The following is a 16,738-nucleotide window of genomic DNA, read 5'->3' as shown; positions in this document are numbered from 1 at the left end:
GTAAACTTTTGATCACTTTATTTTCTATTTTATTTTTAAACACTTAATAATACTAAGTACTCTTCTGGTATTTAATATAAGACTTATTTAATTAATTTGATTAGATTAAAAAAATAAATAAGTTAGTTAATTATAAAAAATATGATATATTTTTTTAAAAGTATCATAATCATCTTTTATAATATCCTCCCTCCTTGTCCTATTTGATTATGGTTAAGAGAGTATTAATATAGATAATTTAAAAAAAATGATAAATATAATAAATAGGTATTATATTTAAAACCAAAATCAATTCAATAATTAGGTCCTATATTAAGGATCATAGGAGTTTTTTTTCAAAAAAAATTAAAGGATGAAATTAGACTTTAAAAAAGTGCCATCATTGAAATGCCTTTAAAATTAAACCTTATTATAGTTTTAATTTCTGAAATTTGAAATTTGTTCTCATTTTGATTTGTCTAAAATTTTAAATTAAAATGAACTTAAATTTCATAAACTAAAAATAGTATTAGCCTTTTTCAAGAAATGAAAACGATCCATCATCAAACTTCAGACCAATCATGAGCCCACTTAATTAAGTAATCAAATTTAAGGTAAATGATAAAAATACAATTATAAATTAAATAGATCATATCAAAATCGAAATTGATTAAAATTACCAAATTTTTATGTTAAAATTAAGATGCTAAAAGTTTATTTTTGTTTATTACTAAATTTGCTATAAAAAAAAAAACAGAGGCAATTAAGAATCAACAAAAGAATCCCTCTGTATATCTCCGTAGTCACTACAAATATGATGAATGAATATTTATTGTTTCTCCTGATTTTACAATTTTTATGTAAAGACGAAAATGGAGCACAATTTTCACGCGGATAATAATCACAGTGGCTAGCCTTGCGAAAAAGCAGAACGGGGCGGCCATCGCGTACGCCGCACAGATTATTCCCTAACCTACACGCGCCACCTCAACGACGACGTTTCTAGACGTGCTTCCACGGGAGAAAACGCCAATAGCAAAAGCGCGGCCATTATCCCCACCGGAAAGAAAAGAAGTACCAACGGCGGTGGAGGAAGCGGCGGTAACATCAACGGCAACACCACCATGGACGCCGCTACAGCCACCAGAATCACAATAGACCCTAATCCGAAACACCTTTCCATGCTCTTATTACTTTCAGAGGAATCACACCGAAACTTTAATAAACTGTATTAATCCCTGTATATATCTTCTTCTTCTGTCGTATTTTGATCTGATCCGCATCAATATTTCCAAGCGCTCCTTTAAGAAACTGTTCCTCTTCGCGGCCGGAGATGGTTATCGAAAAGATCAGGCGACGGCGATGACGTAACCACAGGTGAGAGAGAATAAAAGAAAGACGAAGCTAAACGATAAAAGATCGGCGCCAGCGTGTTGCTGTGATGGAGATTAGGAGATGAAGGTGCAAGGACGAGTGTTCATTTATAGGTCCGACTCCTGTGGTCCCCAGTCTCTGTAGGACCCACACAAGTTAAATTTTTCAAAATAAAAAACTAATGTGGTCGGAAAATCTGTTACAGTGAACTGATCCGGATCTGCCGAATCACAAGCAGGAGATACAGTATCTTTTATCTGCCACGTCGGTCATGTACTAATTTTTTAATTTTCAATTGCTGAAAATCTTTTCCCATATATATGTGTGTGTATATATATATATTATTTTTATGATATTATTTTCATAATAGTCAATTTTTTACCTGAGTAGTTTTTTTAATTATAACAGAAAAATCAATAAACAAGAAATAGCTATGTTGATTGACTCCTTTTAATAGATTTGTTATTTATGTAGTATTTAAATTGATATAATTATTGAATTTTATAAAATAATTTAGAAATAAATATTGAGTAATAATAAGACATGGGTCTTGAAAGAAATTATTCCAGGCTTCTAAACAAGTGAAGCGCAACCCCTCGTTCGTGGGTTCAGCTGGTGAAGGGGTCGGACACTCTCACCAAAGAGAGAGGGGGTTCGACCCTGGGGAGTGACACTTTGTTATGGCTCCAATCATAGTGCTGGGGGAGGCATCTTCGAAACCAAGGCCTCGACTCGTAACATGTGATGATCCCCACATGTGGAGCTCTCCCGTCCTAGTAAAGCTACGGCGTTGGGCAGGGTTGGGATCAAGGGTTAATTGTTCTACCCTTAGATCGTGGGTGAGCCTAACTTCTTTCCTAAAATTCTTTCACCCAAAAAAAAAAAAAACAAGTGAAGCGCATGACGATAAAGATCATTGCCAGAATCAAGATTTGGTGGATTTAAGAAAAGGTGATCACATTCCTTCAAGACAGAATCTTATTACAGGACCCTTTTAGCATAAAACATTTTAAAGTTATATTGGCGGCCACAAAACTAAACTAAAATTATGTTTTAATCATCAAATAACAAAAATCTCCTTCATTTATTTGGGAAAAAAATATTACTCATCTCTACCAGAAATGAAATAAATGCTCAAAGGCGACCTAAGGAATTTCAACCTATAACTCCTTGATATTTATATGTTTTTAGTGAATTTGGGAGTGATGAGTTCAAACCCTATTTCATCTTTTCTTTGAGCATTTCTTTTGTTCTTAGTGTTAGAACTTGGATTGCGAGTTCATATGGTGGTATTAAGGCTCTAGTAGTAATTAATGATTGTTTTAAAATAAATGAAGGGTAATATCATCATTGGATATTACTACCTCCGATCCTTAATATAATACCCTATTTGATTTTTATTTTGATCCTAAATATAAGACCCAAATCCACTTTGTCTCTCATATTTATATTTTTTTCCAAAGCAGCCCTTCTAACAATGATGATTCTAGTCAATGCACTTGATTAACAAAGATATTTTAGGAAAGACAACACTTATTTAAGACAAATAACTAACTCAACTTACTTCCTTAATCTCCTCAAATTAGTCAACTGACTCTTATAATTAGAACCAGAGGTAGTATTTAATATTAAATTCTTTATTTCTCATTTAATATTAAATTTGTTGCAAAGGTGTGTGATGAAATTCAACCTTCCTTCAATCTCATGGTAGTGGTTATGGAAAGAATAATTTTGAAAGTAAGAAGTTTTAAATAAAAATTAATTGACATTAACGATGATAGTATAAGTGAAGAAGATATTGGCACTAGCATTTTCAAATTGTTTAGTCATTGTCTGCGCAGCAAGAGAAGAAAAATACAAAACTAGAAAAATCATAGAGAATTTCTTTATTTGCATTCATAAGAAAATGACATTTTGAGATCGTGCAAAAAGAAGATTTATTCGGGCAAGTTAGACTTATTTGGATCAACCCGAATATAACAAGTACTTCAGGCCAACGTCTAGTAGTCGAATTATTATTATTATTTAGTTATTATAATATTAATAATGAGATATGAGATAATGATTAATTAAGATTTTTAGACATTTTAAATATTTAGCTTTACTGGAAGAGATTTAAAAATATCTTGTTTTAATTTTGATTTATTGTTATCTTTTTAACATTTATTATTTATTTCTATGTTTTTTATTTAATTCTCGGATTTCTAAAATATTATGCATTTAAATTATAAAATTATATTTGAAATTATAAATAGCTGTCACCGCCCCTTATTTTGTGAACACCCTATGAATTGAATAAATTAAGCATTAGTTTTTTTTCTGAGGATCTTTTCTATTCTTCACTCTCCCTCTCTTCTCTGTTAACTTCCAGGTTTAAGGGGGTGTTTTCTTTTTTTTTTCCCCCTCCAAAACACTTTTTAAAAATATTTTTATATAAGTTAAGATAAAAATTTTCTAACATATTTTTAAAACTATGATTTGATTTCAATCCAAACACCTGATTTCAAATTACTCTTTTACAAATGTCAAGAAAAAAAATCCTTCATCCAGATGACATGGATAATGGCAAATTCATCAATATTTTAGATCAATTAGTTGAAGGCACAAATAAGAACAATAAATAAACAACAAGGTTAAACAAGCAAGAGAAAAACGTATAACAAGGTATCATTTGGCTCCTTTCACAAATAATTTTGCGAGAACAATAACTATATCTCAAAAAAATCAATTAATAATAAGTAGGTTTAACAAAAAATGAGCTGCAAATGTAAATTTAAATAATTATAAATATAAGATTGTTAATTGCTAATCTAACATTTAAATCTCATACGTCATTCCCAGTAATTCACAACACACTAAAATTCTTGCATTTACAACTCGTCTATTGCAAATTTTAGATTACGCGAATAACCTTGTAATCCAATTATATGAAAACTCTTCAATAAATTTAAAATGAAGGTTCGATATATCATTATATTACTTTTTAAGGACATAGAAAATGAATAAAATTAAAAAAATATATAATTTTTAATGATACATCATACATGTCTTTTATCCAATAAAATAATACTATTATTAAATAATAACTTGAATATAAATAATAATACTCCTCCGTTCTCAAATAGTCCTAAGAATCACTCGAAGAGTTTTGTTGATTCAAAATATTAGTCATTTTTTACGTTGTTTGGATCATTAAATGCCTTTTTCGTAAATATTCCTCATTAGTTAAACAAACATAAACCATTGTTAATTTACCATTCAATTAGGGGCAAATCTGAAACATAATTGTTTATATTTTAATACAAATTCAGTTAGTTAAATTACCTTTAAATAATTTTCTCCGTATATGTTAGAAAGCTACTGTCAATTTATGTTATATTTTTCTTTTTTATATGGGAAATTTCAATGACAAAAAATATTGTAGAATATTTGAATTATTAAATATTTTTCATCAACGTCTCCTTTTAAATTTGAGGGAAACTAGAAAAGAGACTAAGGACAATTTATATTTATTTTAGAATTTAAACCGGTTAAATAATAATTTACTCCATTTGATTCTAATTATAGTGCAAAATTTTGAAAATCGCTTAGTCCAAGAATTAGAGGTGGAAGAGTAGCCTTGGCTTCCAGTCGGAGCCTATGAACTGACCTCCGTTAAATCTAAGCCTATTCTATTTAATAAACGGATTAGGTTTTGGTTCAAGCCTATTACCAAATCATTTAGGAGAAATAGATCAAGCCTGGTTTTTTGAGGTTTAACTTATAAATCCACACGTCTAATCTATTTATCTCTTTTTTTTTAATTTACACCATTATATAATTACATATTTAATTTTGAAGAGTACTTTATTGTGGTAATTAATTTCAGTAAAAGCTAAAATTAAAAAAGTTAAAAATTTTTTTAATAAATTTAAAAATATCCTTAAAATCCATCAAATTAACTAACTTGATCCCATGATTAAGATTGAAGAGAGCAAATTCTTAATAAAAGAATTGAAGCCATAATTCATTGATTTCATTCAAGTAAAAAAGAAACCAAAGAAGGAACAAGAAGAGGGCTAAATATATTCAATAATTAATTGCATAAGACACAGCATTTATTTCATTTTGGCATTACAAATAATGTGGCACATGGAAATACATATTATATGAAGTACGAACCTCCACCGACCATAAAGGAAAACGTTATTTTAAGCAACCTAAGGTTAAATGAATCAATACTGTAGCGGCGGAATGAAAAGGAATTATATACTAAATTAACTCATTAAATTCAAGGGTTAATAATATTATATTTGATCCATGAAATTTAACATCATTTTACATTTGATCACTGAAATTCTAAACTAGTGATTTTGATCATTAAAATTTGACTTCATTTTGATTTTGATTCATAAAATTTCAAACCAGTAATTTTGGTCCCTAAAGTTTAAATTCATTTTGGTTGTCAAGAGATTTGTGGTCCTTAGCGTTGTGATTTTGATCCTTGAAATAAAGATAAAACTAAAATGAGATGAAATTTTAGATGTCAAAATACAAGTGAAGTCAAATTTTACTATTTTAGGGATCAAAACTAGGGTTGTACATGGGCAGGGTTGGGCATAGCAGGACCCTTAGCCGATACCCAGCCAGAAAAATAAATAGGCTGGAAAATACAGCCCGTTACCCAGCCTTACACATGAAAAGCTTTAATAAGTTTAGGCTGGGCAAATGCGGGCTGGGCAGGATGGGGTTCTATGCCCAACAAGTCAATATATTATATTAATTAACTAATTATTTATATCCCTGTAAATAATCGAATGTAACTTTATATGAAAATGGAAACTTGACCTTAATTTTGTTATTACTAATTAATATACTATGAAACTACTTTTTGTAGTAGCTAAGAGGAGTGGACTATGACAAAAAATGTTGTTAGTATATTTTATTAAACTTAATTGTTTTTCTAGTTTCTAGCTCTCAAAATCATTCAAAAATAAATAAGTATAATGAATACTGAATATTGATACAACAATACGTTTGACTTAGAAAATAAATATGAGGCAAATAAAATATATATAAATAAAATTATATATATTTTTGCGGGTAGGGCCAAATGGGCAGGACAGCATACCGTGCCCGATGCCCAGCCCTGCCCAACAGTTTGCCCAGCCCGAATATGCCCTCGGGCCATTTCTTTTAGGACGGGCTGGGTATTTTTTTTGCGAGTTTGGGCGGGCATGGTGGGTAGCTGAGCTTCATGAACACCCCTAATCAAAACCACTGGTTTCAACTTTTAAGGATCAAAATCAAAATAAAATCAAATTTTAACAACTAAAAATAATGATGTTAACCTTAAATTTAATCATAGCTACTCACAATATTACTTAATACAGTACCGTATAGTTACATTTGTTTTTTTGCAATAAGAGTGACTCTACACTTTTTTTTTCTAGAATTTTAATCAATTTTTTTTTTTACCTTTATTCCCATTAAATATATGAATGTACATTAATTACCACATGCTTTGTCTCATTTTCACTCTCATTCTCTTTCACTTGCTTTTTTTCATAAATTTATTGCGGCCATGATAATTATTATTTTACACGTGGATACATAAAATTCAAATTGAACACCTTCTTGGAGGTTCATTGTATATTGGTAGGGCAAAAAGGTGTTCTATTATGTTGCTGGTTTCCAACCATATGGTTCTTCCAAATATATATGTGTAACAATAATTTAAAGGAAATTATATAGGAAGGTTCATACGTCGTGGAGTAATATATGAAAGGTCAAAAAGAGAGAGCAGGTCAATTAGTTTGTCCAAAAGCACATGTTTATTATGAGTGGGACGGATTCGTCCCTAATGTTTCACCTCATCACGTTGTAATTTATAAAGTGCATTTGAAAATTCTAACTTAGCCTTAAATATAAGTTAGTGACCATCACCATCATAGCGGCCATTGTTCCATTGTTATAGTGAGATATGAACTACTTCTCCGGTTTTTAATATAGGATCTAATTATTGAATTGATCTTGGTTCTAAATATAAGACATATTTTTCATATTTATTACTTTTTAAAAATTATTTCTATTAATACTCCTTCAATTATAATCAAGTAGAAAATGAGCAATAATATTAAGGAAGATGATTACGGTGGTTTAGAAAAAACATATTATATTTTTCATAATTAACTAATTTACCTAACTTTTTAATCTAATCAAATTAATTAAATAGGTCTTATATTAAGAACCGGATAAGTGTCTAACTACAATTTCAACTGTTCATATTTAAAAATTTCAACTAATGATCTTTAAATAAAAAAATTATATTTTTGAAAAATTGACAATCAATAGATTATCTTTATTTTAAATTTTATACTATTAAAATAATTGTTTCATAAACAAAAACATAAATCTAGACTGTTCAGATTATATCTGAACAGTTAAGAGAAACTTAATTCAAAATATAAGAGCTAATTTTCCTTCATCTCTTATGTTAATTATTTTTTTCCTCATAATACCTCTATTTATTGGAATATTTTTGTCCCTGCACATTAAGTTCTTATAATAAAATGGTAATGGTAATTGAGGAAAAAAGCATCACAAGTTCTATACATATTAATTATAAACAATAATTTTAACTACTTTGTCTTTTTGATATCGATATGATTTTATCACGGGTCCTCTAAGAAACCCCAAGCATGCTCTGGCAAGAGGACACTTTGGAATAACAATCAGGAATCAAGTTATTGTGCTAGAATTATTTAAAATATATATAAATAATAGACCAAAATATTTCTACTTAATTGGAAGGTAGAATGACAGAAAAACATCATGAAAATTAATAAATCTCAAAGCAAGAATTCTTACAAAAATATGTTATTATTTATAAGTTAAATGCTGTTAAAATTTTTTGTTCAAAAAATGATGTTAAAATATGTTAAAGTATAATGACGAATCCAAATTTAAGATTTAATAATTGGGAAAACACAAAGTTTAAAAATTGAAAGCTCATTAGTAACAACTGAAAATTCAGTGATAAATTATCTAAAACCTTGCTTCAATGTACTCGGAAAAGGTGACACTTGGATAGCAAAATTAAATGGAACTCCAAAAAAAAAAGTAAATAACTAAATTTTATTGGGTGAAGGTGTAAATTTATTCATGATCTTATTTTTCAGATACATCCAATATCTCAATTTTTTTAGTGGTGTAATTTTATTCATGATCTTATTTTTTTGATGCAACTTGTCCCTTTTAAGTAAAATTGTGCTCAAAGATCCAAAATAAAATTGCACAAAAAAGATTATGGGTAAAATTGCATCATTAAAAAAATATGGGTAAAATTGTATTATTAACAAGATCGGGATGCTCGGTATACCTAAAAAATAAGATTAGGGATAAATGTACATCTTTACCCAAATTTTTTGCTGTCCAAACTTCGAACGTAGTAATGATGAGGACATTTTAATGCACTACATTTTTTTGTTTGTTTGGGGTTCAAAAGCAAAAGATCAACAAAGGAACTGGCTCTTTAATTGTTATTTTCGAAAATGTAAGTCCTTCCTTATTTGAAAAAATGACAATAAAATACTTTTTGAATTTTAAAATAATAAATAAGACATTCGAGGAAACAAAATAACAATGAAGGTGTCAGGTACCAATCTGAAATTTTCATTTTGAATTTTACAAAACACATAGTGGGATTTACAGTTTTTATAGTGAGAGTTACTACTTCATTAATGGGTTTTGTAATCTGTTTTGAAGAGTTGGGTAAGTTTTCTGTAAAAAAAGATATAATTCCACGCCAAATTTTACAACCATATAGTTAGATTTACAACTTTCATAGTGAGATCTACTGCTTGGTCAATGGGATTTGCAACCTGTTTTGAGGGGTTGGGCAACTTTTCTGTAAAAAAAATACAATTCCATGCTGAATTTTACAAAACATATAGTGGGATTTACAACTTTCATAGTGAGAGTTACTACTTTGTTAATAGATTTTGTAACATGTTGTGAGGCCAAAAATCAAAATTCTAAATCAGTACCTGATGCCTTCTTTGTTATTTTGTTTATTCAAATGCCTTATTTATTATTTTAAAAATCAGAAAATATTTTATTGTTATTTTCTTTTCTTATTTCATGGTGGCATATTCTGTTTTCAGGTCACGCCAAATCTTTCCATTTCATTTCTCGGCATTCACACAACTTTGTCTTTTTCTATAAACATATTCCCCGGTTTCAGTCTCTTTTCATAAAATTTGTTTTCCTCATAATAGTGGTTTTTAATATATAAAATAAATTTTCTTTGTCTGAGATTTTCAACTTGTCTTTTTACTTTTATAAATATATGTCATTTATTGTCTCTATATAATAAATTTTCACTCAATATCTCATCTACTCTCTTTATAAACAAAGGTAAAATTAAACATACATATATCTCACATATTTATTATTTTAAATTAAATTTATCTAACATTTTAAACTGTATGATTTTGATACTTGTTTTTTTATAAATTATAATAAGAGAAGGAATGAGTAATTTGAGAAACTCTCTTAATATGTATAATTGATAGATATAATAAAAAAAACTATAAATTTAGAAGGCAGTAAAGTTTTATATTTAAGATAAAAACAAAACCATATACTAGTTAATATATTTAAAATCAAAAGTAGTAATTATAAGTAAAATTTGCAATTTTCGTAGGAGACTATAGACTAAACAACTCACCCAAGTCACGAACTTTCGAAGGAAATTCCAAGCAACCATATAATAGTGAATAGAATAGAAAAGGCGGGTTAATTAACTAGCTAGTGGGACGACCAAACCCCGCGTTTAATTAGCAAAAACAACATATACTATCACATTAGTCAGCCAACTCAATTGGATTCCAAAAGGTTTTATCAATTATTATCTCCCCTCTGTAATATAAGATCCAATTGACTAAATTAGAGAGATTAAGAAAGCTATTAAATTACTTAATTATAATATATGTTACATGATCTCTCTAAAATATTTATATTAATTTATTAGTAAGTCAAATTAGTTTGGAGAAAAAGGATAAATATAAATACTATAAAATAATTTAATAAATTTTTTAACCTCTTCAAATGAGTCGAAGAGTTAATTAAATCCTATATTAAAAATCGAAAGTAGCACTTTTAATAAGACTAATCCTTCTCAAATTCTCTTCACCCTTCTTCATTTGTTTGTTAGTGTGGTCGCGAGGTGAATCCAAAGATATGAATGGTGCAATTTCTTGAACGATGACCGTACGTACCAAGACGCGCTGCGTTCATTTGCTTCTTTTGATGCCATCCATCAACTTCACCAACTTTTTGCTTTTTGACTTACTAGACCAATCCAATTAGCCATTTGGTTGTAAATTTGTTTTGGAGAATTCCAAATGATCAATCCTCTAATTTTTGACTTACAAATACCCCTCTTATTCTTCTAGTTATGATATTCTACACGTGATATTTTACTTTGATTTTAAATATTACCTCCGGTCCTAATTATAAGACCCAGTTGACTTATTTGAGGAGATTAAGGAAGTAAGTTAAGTTAGTTATTTGTAATAAATAAGTGTTGTCATTCCTAAAATATCTTTACTAATTAAGTGTATTGGCTAGAACTATCATTGTTAGAAGGATTATCTTGAAAAAAAATACATAAATATGAGAGACAAAATAGATTGGGGTCTTATAATTAGGACCAAACAAAAAGTCAAACGGGATCTTATATTAAGGACTGGAGGTAGTATAAGAATTAGATAACTAATTCATAAAAATTAAAAAATTAATTAATTTGGTTATTTATAAAAATATTATGTGGTTATTTATATAAAATATCTCATTTAATTATTTGCATTGGAAGCTGCTTCATTGATATAAGCCTCTTTTACTATGTATTATTTTATTAAAAAATTATAAATTTGAAAGATAAAATAAATTAAAGTTTTCTTTTTATGATCAAAATAATTATGCCGACTACCTTCTATATTTAAGGCTGGAGGGAGTAATGAAAATTTCTCACAGAATTTAATGAAATGTTTGTTTAAAGAGCTTTTGCCTCTTTTGCATTTATCTTAACGAATGGTCGTTCTAGCCTCCCTCTTTCTCTTAAGTAATATTCATATAGTTAAATGTATATTTAGTAATCTCATTTAATAAAAAATAATGAGTTAACAAATTTGATACAAATTACGAATATAATTATATCAAATAATTAATTTTTTCGATACGAATCAACATTTAAAATGATACTAATGTTGTTAGGATTAAGTGGCTAAAAATAAATTTGATAAACTTAGAGGACTAAAGGTAAACTTTGATGTAATCTTAAAAGAGAAAACTTATATTTTAGCCATATTTATACTGTATAAGTTTAATTTGTATGATCTTTCTTTTTGATCTGGAGTTTGATTTGTATGATCTAAAGTTTATTTTTATGATTTTAATAATGATTATATTTAAAAATAATAAATGAAATACCAATTAAATATAAGCCATCAGACAATTCCAAGAAAAGTTGGCAGAACAAAATAATTACGAAGAAAACAAAACATCCTGTCTTTTTCCAAGCTGGAAAGCGGCAAGCCTTTCGGCTTTACTTGATAAAGAGGAATAAGAAAATAAAAAAAATAAATAAATAAAGGAAGAAAGGGAAAAGGAACAAATACGATAATCCACATTGCCAACTGCAATAAACCGGTTCTAGTTCATTGTATTTCGCTACAAGATCTCATAGACAAGGATTTCCTTTTTAAGGAGGGGAAAAGCAAACTATAAATTTGTATACCCACTTTTATTGTTTTTATTTGCAAAAAAAATATTATTCTAAATCTTACTTTAATTTCAAAAACTTAAACAATATATTGAAAATTACCTATACTTTTAACTTGCTACTAAATATTATACCTGATTCTTAATACAAAACCCAATTAATTAATTTGAGGAAATTAATAAAATTACATAAATTATTTAAAAATATTTATATTTATCTTTATTTGACTTATAAACTAATATATATGAAGGCGCGTTGATGACATATCTTGGCATCTATATGGATATATTTTTACCTATTTTGCATCAAGAATTTTCTATTCCATACCATAACCTAGCGGCTCCTGAGATTAGTAAAATCTTCAACACTTTGTTTTGAACCGAGCTTGTGTTCCACTTGATAACAGGCTAAAACAATTTGAAATAGCTTTTAGGTAGCTTTTCAATCGTGATTTATGAAATACAAAGCATATATGTATGAAAAATTTTATCTCGACTTGCGTGAAACTTACTTATAAGTGGTTATTTAAATGATTTCAGAAAAATACTATGAGTTTATTTAGAATGACTTATAAACAACTTTTTCATCGTGATACATAAGACAAAATAAATATATAAGAAAAGACAAACGGCTTACGTGAAATATATTTTCAAGTGCTTATAAACGTTTCTAAAGAAAGCCTAAATGCTTGGAAGCGTCAAGACGTGATAGATTTTCGTTTTTCGCTGAAAGTGTCGTTCTGGAAGCATTCTAACATGATTTCAAACCCAATATAACATGATGATGACAACAGGAGGTGCATATCAAGCTTGCTTTCGGGATAGGCATTTTCTAGGCTGGACAACAGTATAGGGATTCTTTTGCGCAGTTCTTGGCCTACATTGGTTACAGTTGAATGCATGGAACAAAAGGCAAGCACAACAATATTATGAACAAATAAGAATTACACTAATTAATCCATGGGCTCCTATGTACATAATCACAGGACTTCAGAACTCCAACCAAATTGCACCATCTATAGGCTCCCTATATTCAAGGTAGTTCAATGCATTTACTCTGCATCCTCTCCAAACAAACAATGCTCCAACTGATTGGGAGGAGTGACCCTCTTCCTAACTAACATTTCAACTAAAGGACATTTTCTCTTTCGCCCTCCCTTGGCCTTGACTTGAATTGTTCATCAGATTCTTCAAAATCCCCGTACAGCAAGGCAACCATAAACTTTCTTTCAATATATACTCAATAACTTCAAAAATGCTTATGCAACAAGCATAATGATTAGTGAAAATTAGAATGATTAGGCATTGGTAACAACTTACATGTCTATAAACATGTATCCCAATTTTTTCATGCTTGTCCCTCACATGTTTGTAGGAAAATCTCATGCCACAATCAGGAAAGCTACACACAAATGGTCTTTCTTTGAAGTGTACAGCTTTTAAATGCTCATGAAGAGTGGATTTCTGTCCATGCAACCCAAAAGAAGGTAAATTAGAAGCATGGAAAGTTTTGAACTTAAGGAGGGGAACTAGATTTCTGTCAATGCAAACCAACAGAACGTCACCAATATTAGCTTCAAATAAACCTCTTCAGTTAAATGAAAATCATACAATCTTACGAGTAGAAATGACTTACACTAGTGAATGTGCTGCTATAGCCTTTATGTTCACATTTATATTCCTCTGATGAAGAGCTAGTTTTATGCAAACAGAGGTGCCGCTTGATATTTTTCTTCAGTTCCTTTTTCCCACAAGTCTCACAAGTTACAAATTGATGACGGGTTCTGATATGGGCTTTAAGGCACTGAACATTAGTAAAATGTTTCATACAACCAGGATCCAAGCAGACTACCTCTACTAGGTCTAGCTTAACTGCAAAATACAGATGGTCTTGTTCCCTTGGAATGCAAAGTCACGGTTGCAATCCTTGATCCGACATTTAAAGGTTTTCCCTTTATGCTGTAGAAGGTGACGGGTCAAGTGGTCCTTTCTTCTATAACTTGCTTGATAATCATCAATAGAACACACATATGGCCTCTGAATCATTAAAAAAATTTGTTAAATTTGGAACGTCAAACTAAGGTGTCATGTGAGATCTAATAAAAGCAACACAAGCAAACCAACTGCAAACCTCATTAAACAGTGTGACTGAGGCCCCCCTTGATGGAGCTTCTAAAGAGTTCTCCCTTCTTCATACTGATCCATCAAGTCAATAACATCTGCCTCTTGAATTTTGGAGTTCTCTGTTGGGGATCCAATGCTTCACGCAACAATATCCATAATTTTTGATAGTATAAATATCTTCCCTATAAAATACATATATTCCGTTTATGGTGACTAGTGATGAAACCTATATTGCTAACTTAAGAGCCACAAATCGGTGAGAAATCTATGTCCAAATCTCTTAAGTATTTCCATTAGGATTTTAAAGTGAAAGTAGCTAATGGAATTTGTCATGAGGGTGTGCAGTATTAGAGTAGTTAAACTGTTTGAGCATCTAGAAATAAAGAATGTACATGTATTGTTTGTTCCTGAGTTAAAATGTAATTTATTGTCTGTGAGTAAATTCACAAAAAGTCAAATGTGTAGACTGATGTTTTATGTTGGATGCAAATTTAAGGATTTGATATTGAAGAGGATGATTGGCAGAGCATGGAGAATATAGTAATCAGAAAGGCTTTACTTATTTCAGAACCAATTGTTTTATGAATTATCTTCACCCATACAAACAATCTTGAACAAAATTTTAGAATCACCAATACAAGGTGGTCCGAAGATGTATTGGTGGAAATAAAAAATTTAGAACATTAGAACAATAGATGTTAAGGGTAATAGATTGTCAACAAATACCTCGAGAGAATGGCGTAGCATGTGCGGCACCAAATAGGCTGGTTTTTTGAAACTAGCACCACATTCCTTGCAAGTATTGGATTTTGTGCCGTGGCTTCCTCATCTTTATCCACTCTGACTCTTTCCAACTCCTCCTAAGAGATAAGAGATCACGATATAGTCATGGTTTCAAAGTGCAGAGATCACCAGATGAAAAAAAAAAAAAACACATCTCCAGGAAATATAGCATATTGCCAAAAATGGCAAAATTATAGTAATCTCCATTAAACTAATACAAAAAACTAGCACAAAAACTAAGTTCCCAGAATTACATTCTCTTATGATTAAACCTTTCCAATATAACTAAGTAAAATATACTCATCAATCACTGTCATTCACAGTATAATCGTTTTAAATTCAAAAAGAGTAAATTTCCTAATTCCTTCAAAGGAATCATTCATCACGTCTACGACTTTAAAATTAACATTCTCATGGCACTAGAAAATCAAAACATGAGAAGAGAAGTACCTTGTGGCAAGAATTGATATGAGAGGTTATCAGGGTCTTTTTTGATCGACAGATGCCACAATACTCACAGGAATAGCGTCTAATATCTCTGAAAATAGGCCTCTCTCCAAATTCTCCTGGTTCATCTATCTTTATCTCAGCCATTTAACTTTATAAGGTCTCAATCCTATCAGGAAAGCAAGTTAAGAACAAAAAATTACCCAAGTAATCAAAAGTCACAGGAAGGATGAAACCAACAGGACATTATCAATCTCTCTTTCTAACTGTTATACATTCGTTCTTGTGGGGGACATTTCCCTCACTATCAGTACCGGGTGTAATGATGGACTCAAAAGTCTTGGAACATACGAAATCATGCATCAGAAGATGAAATCGCTGAGGATCTTGAACTTATAAACGATTTCAGCAACAACACATTATACCCCAAGTGTAAACATCCAACAAATTTAATTAATCCAGCTAATTGTATCGAGATTTTGCCCCAATTAAGCAAGCATGGAAATCATAAGCCCCAAGCAAAAGCCCAATGCCAAACCCATTACTCTAAAATCTAGGAAACATTAGGAAAGGCGACATGAAAAATTAATAAACAATAGAACCGAAAGTAATGGCTATGATTGGTTAACTTAAGAATCTGAGCTATCTAATTAGCAGAAGAGGGCGGAATATAGATAAGACGTGGAGGCAGAACAGATAAGAAGATGAGAACTTAGCATCTAGAACCCTACAAAAAGGTTGGAACGAATGGCCCAGGCCACATTGCAGTTTGGCAACGACGCGTATACCGAGCAATGAACCAGACCTCAAGGGTTGAAATCAAACCAACAAAATAGACAATAAAGAGAAAGGAAAATAAAATTAAAAAAAAAAAGAAAGAAAATTGAGAATAAATCCCTGGTTAAAAAATTAATTGGCAAATAGAACATAAAAACTTTTTACAACTCAACTTTCATTGTGTGCAACTTAATTTTTTGCGGGTGTAATTTATTTTTTCTTGTATGCAATAATCTTTCCTTGTACTATGCGTAGCTCAATTTCTTTTTGTGTAAATAAAATTTTCTTACGTGCAAGTCATCTTTTTTATGTGCAAACTAATTACTTATATCTAAATAATGTTTTGTGCAAACAATTTTTTTTTTTGTATAACTTACTTTTCTTTGCGTAAAACTAATTTTTTTTTATGCAATCAATCATTCTAGGGACTATTTTTTAATTAAATTTGTAATGAGAGATTTATCCCTAATTTTTCTTTAAAAAAAGTCAG

The 16,738-nt window shown here is 29.9% G+C and overlaps 1 protein-coding gene across 3 annotated transcripts; it reads right to left on the bottom strand.

The window, feature by feature from the left end:
* Nucleotides 1-13,501: 13,501 nt before the first annotated feature.
* Nucleotides 13,502-16,182, bottom strand: LOC114754356 (uncharacterized). 3 transcript variants are annotated; one of them, XM_028943126.1, is made up of 3 exons: nt 15,475-16,181; nt 14,968-15,101; nt 13,502-13,581 (listed from the first exon to the last, which is right to left on the bottom strand). In XM_028943126.1, exons 1-3 carry the CDS (start codon nt 15,616-15,618, stop codon nt 13,557-13,559), a joined length of 303 nt encoding a protein of 100 aa, XP_028798959.1. In that variant the 5' UTR covers nt 15,619-16,181; the 3' UTR covers nt 13,502-13,556. The 3 variants fall into 3 exon arrangements, with proteins under 3 accessions (XP_028798959.1, XP_028798957.1, XP_028798958.1); XM_028943124.1 differs by lacking the exon at nt 13,502-13,581 and adding an exon at nt 14,279-14,423 and having other exon boundaries at nt 15,475-16,182; XM_028943125.1 differs by lacking the exon at nt 13,502-13,581 and adding an exon at nt 14,279-14,360 and having other exon boundaries at nt 15,475-16,182.
* Nucleotides 16,183-16,738: the final 556 nt, after the last annotated feature.

The sequence above is a fragment of the Neltuma alba genome, unplaced genomic scaffold (assembly GCF_004799145.2).
Source record: "Neltuma alba isolate B1F8T4 unplaced genomic scaffold, ASM479914v2 tig00010134_pilon, whole genome shotgun sequence".
Taxonomy (NCBI): domain Eukaryota; kingdom Viridiplantae; phylum Streptophyta; class Magnoliopsida; order Fabales; family Fabaceae; genus Neltuma; species Neltuma alba.
The sequence above is the reverse complement of the archived record's forward strand: the minus strand, read 5'-3'. Positions and strand labels throughout refer to the sequence as shown.